Source organism: Amblyomma mixtum, chromosome 7, assembly GCF_055824585.1.
Source record: "Amblyomma mixtum isolate Tamu chromosome 7, ASM5582458v1, whole genome shotgun sequence".
NCBI classification, from domain to species: Eukaryota; Metazoa; Arthropoda; class Arachnida; order Ixodida; family Ixodidae; genus Amblyomma; species Amblyomma mixtum.
In genome coordinates this window covers 72,588,737-72,605,256 of record NC_143018.1, presented here as the reverse complement: position 1 = coordinate 72,605,256, position 16,520 = coordinate 72,588,737, and the positions used below count along the sequence as shown (strand labels likewise).

General features: G+C 48.9%; 1 protein-coding gene across 1 annotated transcript; it reads right to left on the bottom strand.

The window, feature by feature from the left end:
* Positions 1 to 1,810: 1,810 nt before the first annotated feature.
* On the bottom strand, positions 1,811 to 16,073 carry LOC149336472 (uncharacterized). Its single transcript, XM_089552922.1, has 2 exons — positions 16,002 to 16,073; positions 1,811 to 7,383 (listed from the first exon to the last, which is right to left on the bottom strand). The coding sequence occupies exon 2, from the start codon at positions 6,977 to 6,979 to the stop codon at positions 2,225 to 2,227; it is 4,755 nt and encodes a 1,584-aa protein (XP_089409048.1). The 5' UTR covers positions 6,980 to 7,383; positions 16,002 to 16,073; the 3' UTR covers positions 1,811 to 2,224.
* Between the last annotated feature and the right edge of the window lie 447 nt (positions 16,074 to 16,520).

Below are 16,520 nucleotides of genomic sequence, written 5' to 3'. Positions count from 1 at the left end.
GTGCGTTAGGAGAGAAGCGGGATGGAGGAATAGCTGCCTGGGGCGAAATTAGGTGGGAAGACAAAAAAAAGTGCGTGTCGCATCTGTAGAAAAAATTTAGTTTCTCTTGCTCGTTGGCTTTGGTTTCTCGTATTTTTGATTCTAGAAGAGTGCCAGAACGCATAGGTTACGTGTATGCAATATACATGGCGTCCGGAAGGGGGGGGGGGGGGGGGGCAAAGTGGGGCGGTGCCCCCCCCCCCCCCCCTGGAAATTACGGATATTATTTATGCACTATTAGAAAACAACTACACAGCTTGATTAGCAGGCTAAGGTGATATTAAGTTATTAGATTTTGCTTATGGAGTTCTTCTTTGTTCATTAATAAAAATCAATGTTTGTTCTCCAAGCCTAGCACTAATTTCCTGTTTCTAACTTTTGTTTCGTGTGCGCAGTTTAGACAACAAATAGTTCCATTTGGTGCTAACCTACCGCCTCCCCCATACCCGGCCATCGGGTGCACCCCCCTGGAAAAAGTTCTGCGGACGCCCTTGGCAATATAGGAAATAATTTCAAAATAATTGCATAACTTTCGGAAGTAATCGGAATGTAATTTCATGAATTTTTTGATTAGAAGTTAGTAATAATTTACTTACTTTTGCGCGGTCAAAAAGCAATGAATAATGTAATTTACTCACTTTGCAAAAGTAATATTTCCATCCATGGAGATGACCTCAAAAATATTCGTGTCCAAACCCTGCTGTTAACGTGAAATCATGTATTTATAAGCGAGCACAATCGGCGACTCCGTTCATTATGGGTCTGACATGACCAATGACAATGCTGACTTTTTTTTTTTCATTCGGCAAATGCGGGGCGAAAATTTCACGCGATGAATAAAACGTAGGGTTTCCTACAGAAATCACTGGAACAGAGACGCAGAGGCCATAAAATAAGCCAAATTTAAACACATTAGCGCATACTCTAAAGGGCGATCCAGCGTGTATCCTGGCATAAATGGCCACGGCAGAAAACGTATGGCAGAAAAATTAAATTCTTCAATTCCAGACACTCTCCCCTCATTACTCCCCTCCCGACTACCACAACATGAAAACGAATAGATGCTGAAGCTTCCATCGGGCCTTCCGAAATGCTTTCCGTCGAGTTTTTCCTTTTCGAGGCTCGCACAGCGTGCTTGTAAACATTCTGTATGGTCTTTAAATACTTCCCATAGTTCCTACGGTGCTGTTTATTTCTAAGCGTCACTGAAAAAGCAAAAAAAAGTGAAATAAAGCCAGCTGCAACACACGAGCATAAGCTCCAGTCCTCAGTCGCACCTAGCGGTGTCAGACTGCACCAAGTTAATAAAAAAAAAAGAGGAACACGCAAGATCCAGAAAAACGCATAGCAGGGACAACCCGTAAAAAGGACGCGGCGCCTAGCAACGTGCAATGGAAGTAGCAATTTGGGTTTCATATTCCATACTTTAGATGGCAGCACATACCCATACTACCTGTGAATTGCACATTTTTGCTCAATTTGCTAGGCAGTAGTTCAAATCGCACCCATTATATTAGCCCCGAGTTTGTACGCAATCAGTGGAATGAACTTACCAGATTTCGTGCATGGAGGTTCAGTTGCCTTCATGGTCGTCGACAGGTGTGAACTTGCGTCGTCATATATATATAAATATATAAACAGCTTGGTACTCTTTTCATGCCTTAGTACAATAACTGACATATATACCAACAATGAGGTACTTGAAAAGTGTACTGTCTCAGCAGTGTCCGTCGTTCTTGTCCAAGTCTGAGGCAGTGACAGACATTATAAGTGAAAACTTATTAAACTAGACTGACTTTATTACTCAACACACGAGGCACTGAAGTAGAAGCACTAAAGAAACCGTTTGAACAGCCATTTCCCAAAATCACAGTGACGAAAATCTCAACCCCACCACTGGAAACACGGACAGCACAGAGGTGATCAAATCGGAAGCCACTGTTATGATGTGATAGCCTCAGTTAGCCTGCACGCTGTGGGTTCAAGAGATCTCGCGGTACACATCACTCAGGGCAGTTTTAAGAGCTATGTACTAGGCAACAACAGGAAACAACAGGAAACAGGCTGCTGGATTTCCGTAGTCCGCGTGAGTTCTGCAGTGCCTAGCACGAAAACTGCACAGTGCAAAAACTGTAAACGTTATGTCCAACCGCAGCAAAAACGCCACTGCCTGCAGTCACACTGTTCACAGCGCGTTCAGGTCGAAGGCCCTCTTCCACAGGCTAGCGAAAGCCACTTCCCGCCTCCTGGGACAACCGGTGTAGGTAGCGGGGTGCGGGCCGAAGCAGTTGGCGCACAACGGCCTTCCCCGCCTGCAGTCTTCCAGGCAATAGCGGGCACCGCAGTTCTTGCAACGGCTTGTCGACACACATTCGCGCGCCGAGTGGCCGAACCGCAGACACTTGAAGCACTGCACCGGCGCCTCGATGTACTCCTCCACTGAATAGCGGTCGCTACCCAGCTCGACCGTGCTGGGCAGTGTAGCGTCCGGTTTGAACGTCAGGATGACGCTGCTGCGCGGGTACTCCTCGAAGGTTCCGTCGCGCAGCCGCTTATACGTGAACTGACGCCTCGCGGCCACCACGCCCAAGTCCGAGAAGTACTCGGTGAGCTCCTTGTTGGAGTACTCCTGCGGCACGCCCCGAATCTTCGCCTCGTGCCGCAGGTACATGCTGGGTAAGACCGCCTCCACGATGACGCCGCCTAGCTTCTTGATGCTGAGCAGCTTCACGGCGTCTCCTGCCGTCGCCACGTTGACGCAAAGGAAGCCCGCTCGGTTGATCTTCTGGTTGACGACGACGTCGCCGACAATTTCGTCAAGATCACGCGAGATTCGTTCACTGCGAATGTTCCAGAACGTATGGGGACTGCTGATAGCCTTGAAGACGACAGGAATACCGAATATTTGGCCTTCGTTGAACGGTCCTGCACGGCAATTATCGTCGCTTCTTGTCTCAGTGTCAGTATCTTGGCAGTCGTCGTCACTGCTGTCCGTGCGGCTTGCTCTCGCAGATCGCTTTTTGGGAGAAGGGCTCCTTGATTCTGTACTCTTATTCGAGTCTGAGTGCTCTGATTCTCCAGAGTTCGAGAAGTCGTCACGTTTGGTGGCGGGTGGGCTACTCTTCGGTGTGAGCTTCCTTCCTTTGTCGCAGTTGTCCCCACCGCCTACTGTAGCCGTAGAACTGGCACTCGGCTCCTTGCTGGCATCTGCTGTTTTGTCTTCACCTACCGAAGTTCCCTCATCAGAGCATTCAGGTGTGGATGATGACACCTCGTGGTCGTTCAACGCGGACTCACTGCCTGAAGATGTCTCTTTATCGGTAATCACTTCGTCTTTGCAAGACACCAAAGTTTCATCGTTGTTCTCGGCAATTTCTTCAGTCTGCAGCGTCTCCTGTTTTACTACCGACGTTGACTTCTGGTTCGTCACTGAGGCTGCCTGATTGCCCATGCCCTCTTCAGAGTTTAAGCCAGAACCACTGCATTTCGAAGGGGCCTCACCGGTTCCGGTCGATGGCTTCGGGGGATCAGTAGTACCCGGACCCCATTTGCTTAAAGGACCCTCGCTTCCTAACATAGCTTCCTGCTTTTTTGGTTCAGCTTCGGGATTCTTCGACTCAGCCGCTTTCTTCTTCTGATTAGCTGGGTGCTTCATGATTAGCGGCTGCTGTTTCTTGAGCGCGGCGTTCTTGTTCTGTGGACCGGTGATCTGGCTCCGAATTTCAGTTTGGTTTGATAAATCAGGTTGATTAACTACACTAAGGGCTGACTGGCTCTGAAGCTTCCTCACTGGCAGCGTGATGGGTCCAATGCTGGCAACCGTTTTGTCGCTTTGCACATTTAGTCCTGTGCACACTGCATCGACGTCCATCACCTCAACTTTCGAGCTAGCGCTCTCTGTATCCGTGCTAGCCAACTGAACGGCAACAGTAGGACTCGGCATAAAAGGGCCGTACAGCTCGTTTGGTGATTTGGACTTTCCTGGTTTCAGCTGTCCAACATTACTGCCAAGTTTTGAAGAAGGTAATGCACTTGTCATTTGCACTTGACAATCAGGAGCAGGTGAACGTTGTTTCTGGTTTCCTGCAGTGGCAGCTTGTTGTCCTTGGAAATAGATTGGACTGACAGGTGCCTGCGGAACGCTTGTTGCAATTCCTGGACCCTGTAGTGATCCAGCGATAAAGCACGGTATGCCGGGAGGTGGCTCTAGGGTTCGTCTCTCTGTCGACGGCTTATCTCCGAGTTTGCTCTGAACTGCAGGAGAGACTGCCGGTTGCTTGACCTCAACAGAGGTAGCTGGCTTAGCGTGACTCACTGAAGCATGGGGTGCACAAGAGCGGGACTCATCCTGGTTGGCAGACGCAGGGAAGCGTGCTTGCGCTTGAGCCAAGAGAGGCGGAGGCAATGAGAAACGCACCTTAGGGTACGCCGTGGTCATTGGGCGAGGATCTTGGTTTTTAAAAGGAGTGGCCGCACTGGTATCTAGCTGGGTGACGTTGATAGAAGTGGTTGTCATTTGCTGAGGAGTCGCACAAACTGACGGTGGACACGCAGAGGGCTGTTGAGGAAGTGAAGAAACACTAGGCAGTGAAGCGGCTTTGGGCAGGGCGTCAGAGCTCTGGGATTGATGCCCACTATGAGGGTAGTCTGGCCCGTAAGGCTTTCGGGGGCCACAGGAGACTTTAGAAGTGATCTGCGGTGGCTGCTGGCCTGTAGGAGCGGCAGAAGGCTTCTCGTCGTTGTCTCCAGAACTTATTTGATACTGTGGTCCCTCAGGATTATTGGCTTGCGGCACTTTTTGGAAACATTGACGTAACTCTAGGTAACCCAGTTGTTCTTTGCGCCCAAGCATCCATGGAGGGCTGGGAGGTGGCTGAAGTTTACGGTCACTGGGGATGGACGGCGGCTTTTCTTCGTTAAAACCACCTGCCTTCATTACGGTGAGGGGCCGGTCAGTGTTGTCCAGACATGTCGGACGAGGTGTCTGAGGCCCAGACTGAGTTGGCAACTGAGGGATGCTTCCAATGAAAGGGCTTTGAGTGCTCTGCCATACATGATCCACAGGGGAAGAAGGCAGCAAATCTTGCACAGGGAAAGACTGCTGCTGTTTTTGAACTAAGATAGGTAGCCGCTGGTGGGAACCTGAATCTGTATGGCTCACACTCCCGGTGTGTTGCGAGATGACCGGACCTGATGGCGCTCTCACTGCTGTGATAGCTCTGGGCAGTTGCACAGGAGGAATGGAAGTAGCCGGAAGCCCTTGGACGCCTACGTGGATTCCTCCAAACCCTACGGGCAGTTGTGGTTTACATTCTGTGTTGATCGGTCCCAGTAGGGGATCGGACTTGACAGCTCGGTTTTCGCCGGTTACTGGCAGCTTTGGCCATGGACAACCGGCATCAACGGCTTTCTCACGAATGCCGGAATTCGGTGGGTCTGATTCACCACTATACCGTCTATTCGACAGTCCATAGCTACCAGAATTATCTGGTAGTTCTTGGCGCTCAGGCTTGACAGCTTCTTCTCCTTTACGGCTTTTCTGGGGGTTCGGAAAAGGAGGATTACGAATAGTCGGCCGTTCCTGGCAACCAGGGGCTGCACCGTGGTCTGAGTCACCTCTGTTTTCAATCTTCAACGGAGCGGGACGCATTCCGTGCTTGTCAGGTAGCTGTCGTTCTTCGTAAGCTGAGCCTGATTGCGAGCCGTGGCTTCTGCTCTGAGACATATCGCGAGGGATATACGGCTCTCTTGGGCCACTCATTCCGGGAAGCGGCTCCTGATCAGCAGAAGCAGGCCTTCTTCGGCTGCTGCCTTCCAAATGACCTGGATGGAAGGGACTTCCTCCAGGACCAGAAAAGCCGGGTGGGCGTTCATCGCAGTATGGGACATCCGGACGCTCTTGACCACGCGCTTGGAGTTCTTCCGGATGTAAATCCCAATGATCGTAATCCCTGTAACCGGACCCAGGTCGTCGCTGCCTATGGTCCGAGTCTTGATGCTCGCTTGAATCGGGAGGACAGAGATCCAAATCCATGCGGCCCTCTGGTCTTTGCCGGAAAAGCGGAGGCGGCGAACACTTTTCACCGGTGTCTCGGAAGTCTTCTCGGTTTGGGCCACGTCGACTTGGGTGCCAAGATTCGCACCAGCCTCCTTGAAACGGAAGAGAATCCGCTCGATCTTCAGCAATGCTGCGGGCGTGTTCGAAGCCGTACGGCCGTGGATGCCAGCTGCCGGCGTTTGGCGGTGTCCCACGATGATCGGAAGGGCGCGGGAGTCCTCGATCGCCATCACCTCGCCGCATGCTTGGCGCTCTTGGTGGCACGTCCAGTTCTGTTTCCATGCTAAAACGCGGCCGGACGGCGCGTGGGCTCTGACAGTCAAAAGGCCGGTCTCTCTTTTCGGGAATGCTGAACGGTTCCTCTTCCGGGCGCGGCCTTGGAGGACCGAAGGAGGGCCTTGACCGGTCTTCACAGCCGAAGGGTCGTTCAGGGTCTCGGTCGAAACGAGGAGGGCTATGAGGACGACGTGAACGGTCCGAGAATGAAGCGAACCGCTCAGAATCCCTATGGCGACCAGGACGATAGTCGTAAGAGTCCAGGGACAACTCGTCGAACTCGTCGGGATACGGTCTCCGTCGGTCTCCGCTACCATCCCCGAGCATTCTGCTGTCGTAAGAAGGACGCCGCTCGCTCCCTGGGCTGGGAAGACGTCGTGGGTGCCCCGAAGGGCGCGGCTCGAAATCCATGTTTCCGTCTGCCCTGGGGTCTCGCCACCGCTGCCGCGCGAGCAGCGTACTGGAGAAATACGGACTGGATTCGACACGCGTCGACCTCCACCCAGCTGCTGCTTTGGAATGCAAGGGCATATCGGTGGGGTGGTGGCGGCGCGGACTAAACTCCAGCGCAGGTCTACTTCGAAGTTCGCTTTTTCTGTCACTCATAGTGGACACTTGGCAGCACGAAATCACGCAGCAGCGTGCCCAACAAGGGCTCGAAGTGGTCACAAACGGCGGCCGAATATGATGCAGGAGACAAAGCGGTAGTCAGGTGAGGGCTGCTGACAGGCGAAGCGTCTTGAGTCTCAGTTCGTAAGGCGCAGTTAACAAAGCGCGACGCCACTCTTGCCTCTCTTCAGGAATGTCGCATAGTTGCGCGAAAAAGAAAAAAAAAGAAGGAACGAGGAAAACACTTGCCGTGGCTGCTGCTTGGTGAAGTTTCAGCGAGCCTCGACGAGATCCGTTCTACTCCAGCTGGGCGCTCGAGGGTTTTTCTTTTTCATCGTTTCTTTGTGGGCCGCCGTAGGCTTTTCATCTTCCTTGGCTGCCTGTGCTGTGAACAGACGCACCTGCGAACAATAATACGGTCGGTCATTATGCGGCTTCTGTAACGAATACTATAACTAACGAATAATATAATTTGTACATTTTCACTGATTTCTAAATCCTGTCACGCTCCGGCAACGAAATAATTGCGTAGAGTTTCTGAGGTTTCATTACTTCGTCTTAGCTAGCCTGCGCACTGCAGGAGTTTACTATAAAAGCTGCCAGATATTTTGATAACAATATTATTACTTTAGAAATATACTGGTAATTCACTATGTGGACATCTCAGAACGATGCAATTACGCTTAGATGTTCAAGCACATACAATAAATCAACAAAAACTCAAGATCATTCAATCAACTGCAGGTGCATAGTACCCTTGTTGAAATTTTAGGTTTTGTTCTCCGGGAGGGCTACATTTTCCACTGTGCAATCGTAGAGCGCGGCTTCTACGCCTGTAAGAGATGAAATGTTGGCTGCCCTTAGAAAGAAATGTGATTGGGAGAAGCCTTTTTCCAGCAGTGGACTCGACCAGCTTATGCTGATGATGATCAGAAGAAAACAGAAATTAGCTTTTAATATATTGCGAGCATTTTTTTTTTGCAAGTAGAACCTTAGTTCGCATCAATTTTGCACTGTACTGCAGGTAATGCGCATGAGATCAGTTAGTACTGAAAAGCCCGATAACTGTTCCTGTACAAGGAACAATGTTCGTAATATACTGCAGATAAGAGTACAAATAATCGGGAGGGGGGGGGGGGGAGGGGGACTGCAAGGAAACGTCGAATTCAAGCACAGTGGTGTGCAATATGCCTAACTCGTCACTCGGCGGCCGCAAGGTCAAGAAATACAACGGAGGTAGGAAAACCAGGGGACGTTGCTCCAGCCGACCACCTTATTTGCCCGTACACTAATACCTGGATATTCCTCGCAAAGTATGTGCACTCATTATCAGAAGTTTAGAGTCAGCGCCTTTCTGCGCCTCGCGATGTGGCTCATTATACCACACTGCGAAGTCCCGGGAGGACTGGGAGGCGACCCTGCTCGGCTGCCACGACTTACAGGCCCAACAAGCCTTAGTCGGGCGCGCCCGGGCAGCGGCCACCGCCACCGGGGTCCCAAACTAGGGACCTCCACCTAGTATTTGTAAGGATCGGTCTCTTATTGGCTGATCCAGTCATACCTCCTGTCCCTTCTAAATAAATGTTTTCACCACCACCACCCACAGGTGTTCGCTTCTAAGCACCGTGTCCGTGTGCTCGTCTTGCCCTCGTGTTTCGCGCTGCGTCGGTAATGTCCAATCAACTTGCTACTTTGTCTCTCGAAGCTGTTAGGGGATCTTCAGGATGCGAGGTGAGTGGTTCATGGCTTCCGCGGCGCCAGGTGTCTGCCCCTATACTTGAGCTCAAAAATTGTTTGCAGCGCTGTGAAAGGTAGAGCTCTCTCATCCAGTCAGGGCCAAGGAAGATAACAAATAGTGCTTCGCCTGTACGAGCGGTGTTGTGACAATTTTTCAAACAATCATCGCAGTAATTGAAAAGGTGGTTCACGACGGTGTTTTGAAAGTACAGCGAGCGTTTAATTCACTGGTTATATTAGCAGAGAAAGTCTGCACGAAAACAACACTGCGGAGGCCTGCTGCGAAATGGTGCGCTGCCATTTATAAACACGGCGCCCTCCGAGCCAGCCTAGTCGGCCGAGTCTCTTCCGTGCAGCAGCTGGACACTAATGCTCTCTCCTTCCCATGGATGGAGCCACCAGTCGGGGGACGAGAGGCGTGGAGGAACACGTTTTGCAGCGCACGGCGTTCTGATTGCCTCAGATTGCCGTAGCCGTCAGAGCGCTGCAAACAACTTGTGAGATGGAGTATAGGGGTGTTCGTCACGCATGCGGTTCGACACTGTGGCCAGCATAAACGATTACAGCGCATGTGAAGCCAGCAGGCGCAGACCATGATTTCATGTATGTCTCGAGCGAAAGTCAAAGTAGACCTCTTGGTCACGAAATTTAAAAACACTCCCATCCACCAGTGCAGTACAAAAGAAGGAATCCTTAAAAAAAAAGGCATCACGCTTTCTATCTTAGATCATCTAGTAATGACAGCAGTTGCTACATCAGTGCGCGTGCACTATGGAGCATCTTGATAGTATATGCTGCACTGTCAATGCACAGCCTTGTTTTGGTTGCTTTTGTTTCGACTGTGTGTTCCAGCCAGCTGAGGTCAAATTGTGGCTGGCGGACTCGTAAACAAAATGTGCGTCTATTAATGTTATAGAATTACTAATTTTTTTCTTTGCTGGAGGCCTAGATAAAGAAACAGTAACATTACAGCAGGAAATAGAAAACGGAAAGCTTACAGAGCAAGGTTCTCGATTCCGCAAAGGTTTGTTAGAGACGCTGCATACGATTTTTAACGAGAATTTTTCGATCAGTGCGTGCGCCTGCTTTTATGCAGGCCAGTGCTGGAAACCAAAGTGAACGAAAGCGATAGCCATTTCACCATCGCAGAAATGATGTACCAAATAATAATATAAATCTCACGACCAGAAAGAAATTCAACATTTTTTTTATATACAGCAACGTATATTTTAGTTTCCACACCCAAAGCTATTACCGCACAGTGATGTACGTACACCTCGTGGATGAAAGTTTTAGTGGACCGTGCTTCCCGCTTCGTCCAAGAAATGCAAAACACAGTCGCGCCATCTAGTGACAAAATCTAAGAGCACATATTCGGCTATGCGAAGGGTATGTTGCTGTTCATTGAAGGGCACATTGGACAGAACATAAAATTTATAAAACATGAGGGAAACTCCTGAAAAAAAAAACACTGTGCATTTGAAACAGAGATATTTTAGATATATTAGAGATATTAGATATTTGGAACCCTCTAATAAGTAGAACAGGTTAGACACCAAAACTAACTAATTAGGTTAATATTTAGTTATGGTTGTGCTTATATGTAATTGCTTATAATTAACTAACCGATAACGTCCTGACCTAACTAATGGATATTCGTAACGGGCTCGATGAGCAGGACATGTTAGACACCAATATTGTATGATTAGGTTTATATTTACTTATGGTTAGGCTTAACATGGCGGCCATGTCGTCAGCACTTGGCAGCTCCCAATTTCATACCTCATGGCGACCGGGCACCTACCGCCTTGAGGTAAGTAAAAATGGCCCTCCAAAGAGTCGAAAAACTTATTCGGCCAAAATTGGTCAAAAATATCCGACCTCAAGGCGGTAGGCGCCCGCTCGCCGTAGGCTATGAAAAAGTAGCCTAATCAGGTAGCAATGCATCACATGGACGATAGATGGCGCTACCAAACAGCTAACGCCCGTTATTTCAACATCTTCCAGGCGGCATTTTTTTGAGGAAACCAAATGGCTCAGTACCTGTCTCGCATATCTCGGTGAACACCTGAACCGCGCCTTAAGGGAAATGAGGAAGGTCGTAGTGAAAGAAGAAATGAAGAAAGAGGTGCCGTAGTGGAGGTCTCTGGCAATAATTTCGACCACCTGAGGGATCTTTAACGCGCGCTGACATCGCACAGCACACGGGCGCCTTTTGCGTTCCGTCTCCACCGCAATGCGGCCACCCTCCACTCATTTCAGTTACGGAGGAAGCAGCAGATCCAAATCAAGTCGACCAGGTAATGCAACAACTACTAGAAAGACTTCTTCCATCAGCACATCTTGCATGTTATTCAACACCAAATCGAGCCTTCCATGGAAACGTTCTCGGCTAGGCTGCAGGTTATCGAAATTAAGGTAGACAGACGTTCTACGTCCGCCGCTTGTGAACGTGGGTGGCGCTGATGAACACTCTCAAGGTTAGGTTACTTGTAAACATAAATACCCCCGAAAGCAGAAGAATTGACAGCCGTCGCCGTAGCTCAGAGGTAGAGCACCGGACGCGTAATTCGGAGGTCGTGGGTTCGGATCCCACCGGCGGCAGGTGGTTGTTTTTTCTTCTGCTTTTCTAATCAGTTATCTTTAAACGATAACATATTCAGTAATATTCTAAATTGATCAACACCACAAAATAAATAACTTAAAAAAAATCCCCTGTGCCCCTTGGTTTCTGTGGCTGTTGGCTTCTGTCATATTTATAACGAGCCCCTCATCCCCTTCCCTTGTTTGCTTAATTGCTTAGCGAGGGCCTCGATTCTGGCAGCCTTGACGCCTTAGGAAGCATAAGAGGGTTCTCACGCAGCTTCCACCCTCTCCATTCGATGACGTTCTACGTCACACCTGCGGTAACTCAGGACGTTCTACGTCCGCCGCTTGTGAACGTGGGTGGCGCTGATGAACACTCTCAAGGTTAGGTTACTTGTAAACATAAAATACCCCCGAAAGCAGAAGAATTGACAGCCGTCGCCGTAGCTCAGACGAAAAAAAAAAAAAAAAAAAGTCGCCGTAGCTCAGAGGTAGAGCACCGGACGCGTAATTCGGAGGTCGTGGGTTCGGATCCCACCGGCGGCAGGTGGTTGTTTTTTCTTCTGCTTTTCTAATCAGTTATCTTTAAACGATAACATATTCAGTAATATTCTAAATTGATCAACACCACAAAATAAATAACTTAAAAAAAAATCCCCTGTGCCCCTTGGTTTCTGTGGCTGTTGGCTTCTGTCATAAAAAGTAGTAGGGGTTTAACGTAGTTAAACCGAGTAGCCGTGCGAAAACAGATGTTCATTCTTCAATTAGAGGGGACAATTAAGCTCCGCCTTAAGAGTATGGCACGATAGTTTTAGTGGGTTAACGCCCATATATGCAGCATTGGTCATTCTCTACTTAAACATTCGTAGATCGCGGCGAGTCCTCATATACCACTAACAGCGCAGTGGCGCCGAGGTTAAGCGATCCACCACTGCACCGGCAGGTGGCCGTTTCTGTCACAACCACTGGTAGGGATTGTTCGGTTTGTTTGCTTTGTTGGGGTTTAAAGTCCCAAAGCAACTCAGACTATGAGGGACGCCGCAGTGAAGGGCTCCGGAAATTTCGACCACCTGGGGTTCTTTAACGTGCACAGACACCGCACAGTACACGGGCCTCTAGAATTTCGCCTTCATCGAAATTCAGCCGCCGCGGCCGGGATCGAACCCGCGTGTTTCGGGTCAGCAGCCGAAAACCACTGGGCCACCACGGCGGGGTGTATGGATTGTTCAACCCATGCTGCTCTTCCCAAGCAACCTCTCGCGCACAAGAGAAGATGCAAATTTTTTCGCTCGGGGTTGGTACGTCTGGAGTAGTGCTTTTCGCGCTAATAGACAGGACATCATGGATATCTCTGCGAAGCGCAAAATGAGAAAAATGGGCGGAATAAGCGGCACAAACAGCATGCCGGTGGATAATAAGTTCGATAGCTACTCAAAGATAGTACGTGCGCATTTATTTCATCCAACCATGGGCCAAATGTCATAGCATCAGTGTATGGCAGTGAAACTCTGGGGGCTTTCAACATAGAAAGCAGTCCATCAAACGACACATTGAAGCCTAGAATCCACAGTCAGCAATCAGCGCGTTACAGGAGGTTAACACAGAAGCGAAAGTGCGGGTGTACACTGCGCATTAGCGCATTAAAACAGGACCAGGGACACGTATTGTCGTAAACGAGGAATACGCGACAACTATCGTAGACTAAGGACTACACACGGAAATGGAATATTTCATTACCAGCACACCCCCTCGCCAATGCTTCAGCCAGGGCTCTCACTTGCTAAACGACTATAGCAGACCCCGGATGCGGAATGACACATTCGAGGAAATCTTTTTGAAAGCCGGTAAATATGCAGATAAGACACCATTAGTCGTTGTGAGCCACTTAACGCCGGTAGTTACGTCTGGCAGTACACTAGAGAAAATAATAAAAAGCAGGAAGTCGGCCGAAGCTATCAGTAAGGTGGCGCTTACCCTCATAGCCTCAGTCGCTTTGGGACGTTAAACCTCCATAAACCATAAACCGTCTGACGGACCCGCAGCACTCAACACGCATAGGAAATAGTGCCTGCAAGGCTACCAGCCCATACCTAACACTAGCAAAGAGTGGTCGTCATTGCGAATGGGCTAATACAGAGGAAAAACACTCGAGTGACCAGTATACATTGTTACTACCAAGCTTGAAAGCAGTCAATTCTGCAAACAGCGAGGCAGAACTAGGCTTACTTTTTGAGAAGCCTTCTGAAGGGTGGACGAAAACCTCGCCTTCTCAGAGACTGAAGATATTGAACAGTGGACCAAACACCTCATTATCTTCTAGAAGAAAGTCACTAGGACCCTCAAAACTAAGGATGAGGTCTCTGCCATTGACCCCCATCTCCTTCGCCTTTGGCCAGCGCGCAAAAGGATGGTACTAAGATGGCGTAGGCAAAACTTCAACCTCCGCATCAAGAAGAGGATCGCAGAAATTAGAAGACATGCCGAGGACTTAACCTGACACTTCGGGAGAGCCAGCTGGTTCAAAATGCGTGACCCACTACAAGGCAAGCTCAGCATATACGCTGTACGTGGAACTTACTGGGATGTTTGCTCGATCAAAGCAAAGGAGAGCAGACACTTAACCTCAAACGGGCCTTGCACGGGCCTTCATTTATTATGGTGAAAGCCTTAAATGCCTCATCATTGTCGACAGAAAGCTGTCCGCACAAGCTTGTCAGCAGAGGTGTCACGCTTTTGACGGGTGTCCACCGAGATATGCGAGACAGTTACTGCGTAATTTCCTTTCCTAAAATACAGTTTTCATTTTCTTCATTGCGGCCCCTCTTTCTCTTTCTTCTTTCACTCCCACTTCCTTCCTTCCTGTACGGTGCGGTTAAGGTGTCCACCGAGATGACAGAGAATTACTGCGCCATTTCTTTCCTCATAAACCGTTGCATTCAAAGGGCAAGGCATCGCGCCGAACGGGTGGTGGTGTTCCGTGGACTCCCTGGCAGTGCTACAACACGATGTCGCGTTCCACTCCTAAAGGCGAAAGGCTTAAGCCTCATTAATTAGCAGTTAATTAGTATTTAGTCACCAGTCAGTAATTAGACATTAATTATTAATTTCCCATTAATTAGTATGTAGTCATTAATTATGCGTGACGTCATCCATTGTTGGTGTCACCAGTGCCACAGGGGCAGTCAAAGTGGTGCGGAAAACGCTTTCGCCTCTAAGCACTTTAGACAGTCAAAGTGCCCTCTGAATTTTTAATATTGTTGTTACTATTACTGATCCAGAAGACATAGGGTTATTAAAAGGAAGACAGAAGAAACACGTTGCAAACTGCCGCCTAAAGATGCACAACGCCCGCTTACTTCCGTGGATAGGAGATATAGAAGACAAAAAAAAAGAGAACGAAGAGAAACCACGACAAACGGGAGTAGAAAAAAAAATAAGATCAAGGCGCTAAGTAAATAAGAGGAAGAAAGAAGGACGAAAGATAAGAAGCGCTTTGAAACATTGCAGATAAGCAAGGAGTGTAACTTAAGCACTTACTTCTAAATGTCATCGCGGCATAGGCGTGGAGATGCAAGACTAGATATACGGCATAAGTTTTCTACGTTTCGCGCGTATCGCAAACCACAGCAGCGTCATGCTACGTGCGTTACGCATCAAAAAGTTTGCTTCAGGTTTTGAATATAGCATAGCACTACATGCATTCATAAACGTAGATGCTAAGAAGCAAATAAATTTTGTATGCTCTATTGATTCAAGCGTGGGCAGCAAGCTGAGACCACACAGAGTGCACGGACACAAAGAGAACGCAGCAGACGACGCGCTTAACGCACCGCTAGAAGCGACAACAGCGCCAGTAGTACCTGCGGCTGCCGCCTTTAATACTGCGATCAGCTGGCCGGTATTTGGAGCTCAAGAACTACGTCCGTATCAGTGACTTGGCAGTATGTTATATTGATGAGGCGGTAGAAGAAGACACGTATCCGGAGGAGGAGTCTCGTTTGAGAGATACACCACCTTGAGATTTTCAGCGAGAACTTGGGATAAATATCCTACGTAATCACTTCAATTGACAGGGAAATGAACACTTTGATTATCCGTTGGTATTCTGATGTTTGTGTGACGTGTACATGTTCAAAGAATATGTAAAATTACCGGAAAACAAAAGCGAAGGGTATATTTAATCTGAGAACCAAGTTTTTTTTTCTGTTCTTCGTAAGCTTGAATATTTTTCAGCGTTTCACACACGCACTTGTTCACTACACATTATATAAACTCCGCGTCTCATATACACGAAATTCGGAGAATTACGCTCACGAAAGTAGGAACTCCGAGATCACGTACTTACGAGCATACAATGAAAGTATCGGAAACAACCACTTCAGAACAGGCTTGTGCAGCCATGTTTTACATAAGGACAGCGTTTTCCGCCTAGTTCGAAAGAAGCAACACATCCATTCGTGCAACAGTTCAGCCGGAAAGAAGAAAAAAACCAACAAAGTAGAGCCACGTAAAAGCAAATGTGAGCGTCCACAATACGCTGCGCATGCGAGCCCCACGGAACCTCGAAAACAATACATCCTTTTTACCGTTTCAGACAGGTAAACAGCTGTAAAAACCACCGACTATAGAACACCTTGCTATTTCGGAATCTATTCAACACATTTTTACGAGTTTAAATGATTAAAAATGAGCTTACGTGGACGAAAGCTTCGAAAGTGTGCTTTGTGCGTGCGGCCGCTCACAGATGTTTTCGCAGCGCCGCGCCGACAGCCGGCCGGAATGCGCTCCAGCGCGACCTGACGGAGGCGCCGCGAACTCATTTGCGCACATGTTTGCACAACATGCGCATGCGCGTTCGCGCCTTCCAGGCGTGGAAGCATCATCGTACTCCTCTCCTCTCTGACCTTCCTTCTCGCGGCGGCTGGAATGCCGCGCGGTCTCTTCGCACACTTTCTATCAATTTCAGCTGCGCTCGAGAGCTCCGCCGAGTCGATGGACTGCGTAATAGACGCTGCGTGCGAGGTGCTAGCGTGTCGCGACTGAAGTCTCATTGCCCAGGGCGCTAAGCTGCTCAGTATATCAATTCTTCGGTTTGATTGTGACAGCGGCGGTCGTGTTTCAGAAGAGGGCTGTAGTGCGAAAACTGTCTGGTGCAAGTATTTCGAGGTATTTTAGAAAACCTCTCGAAGAGTAAACTGGACCTTTCGCTACGAAG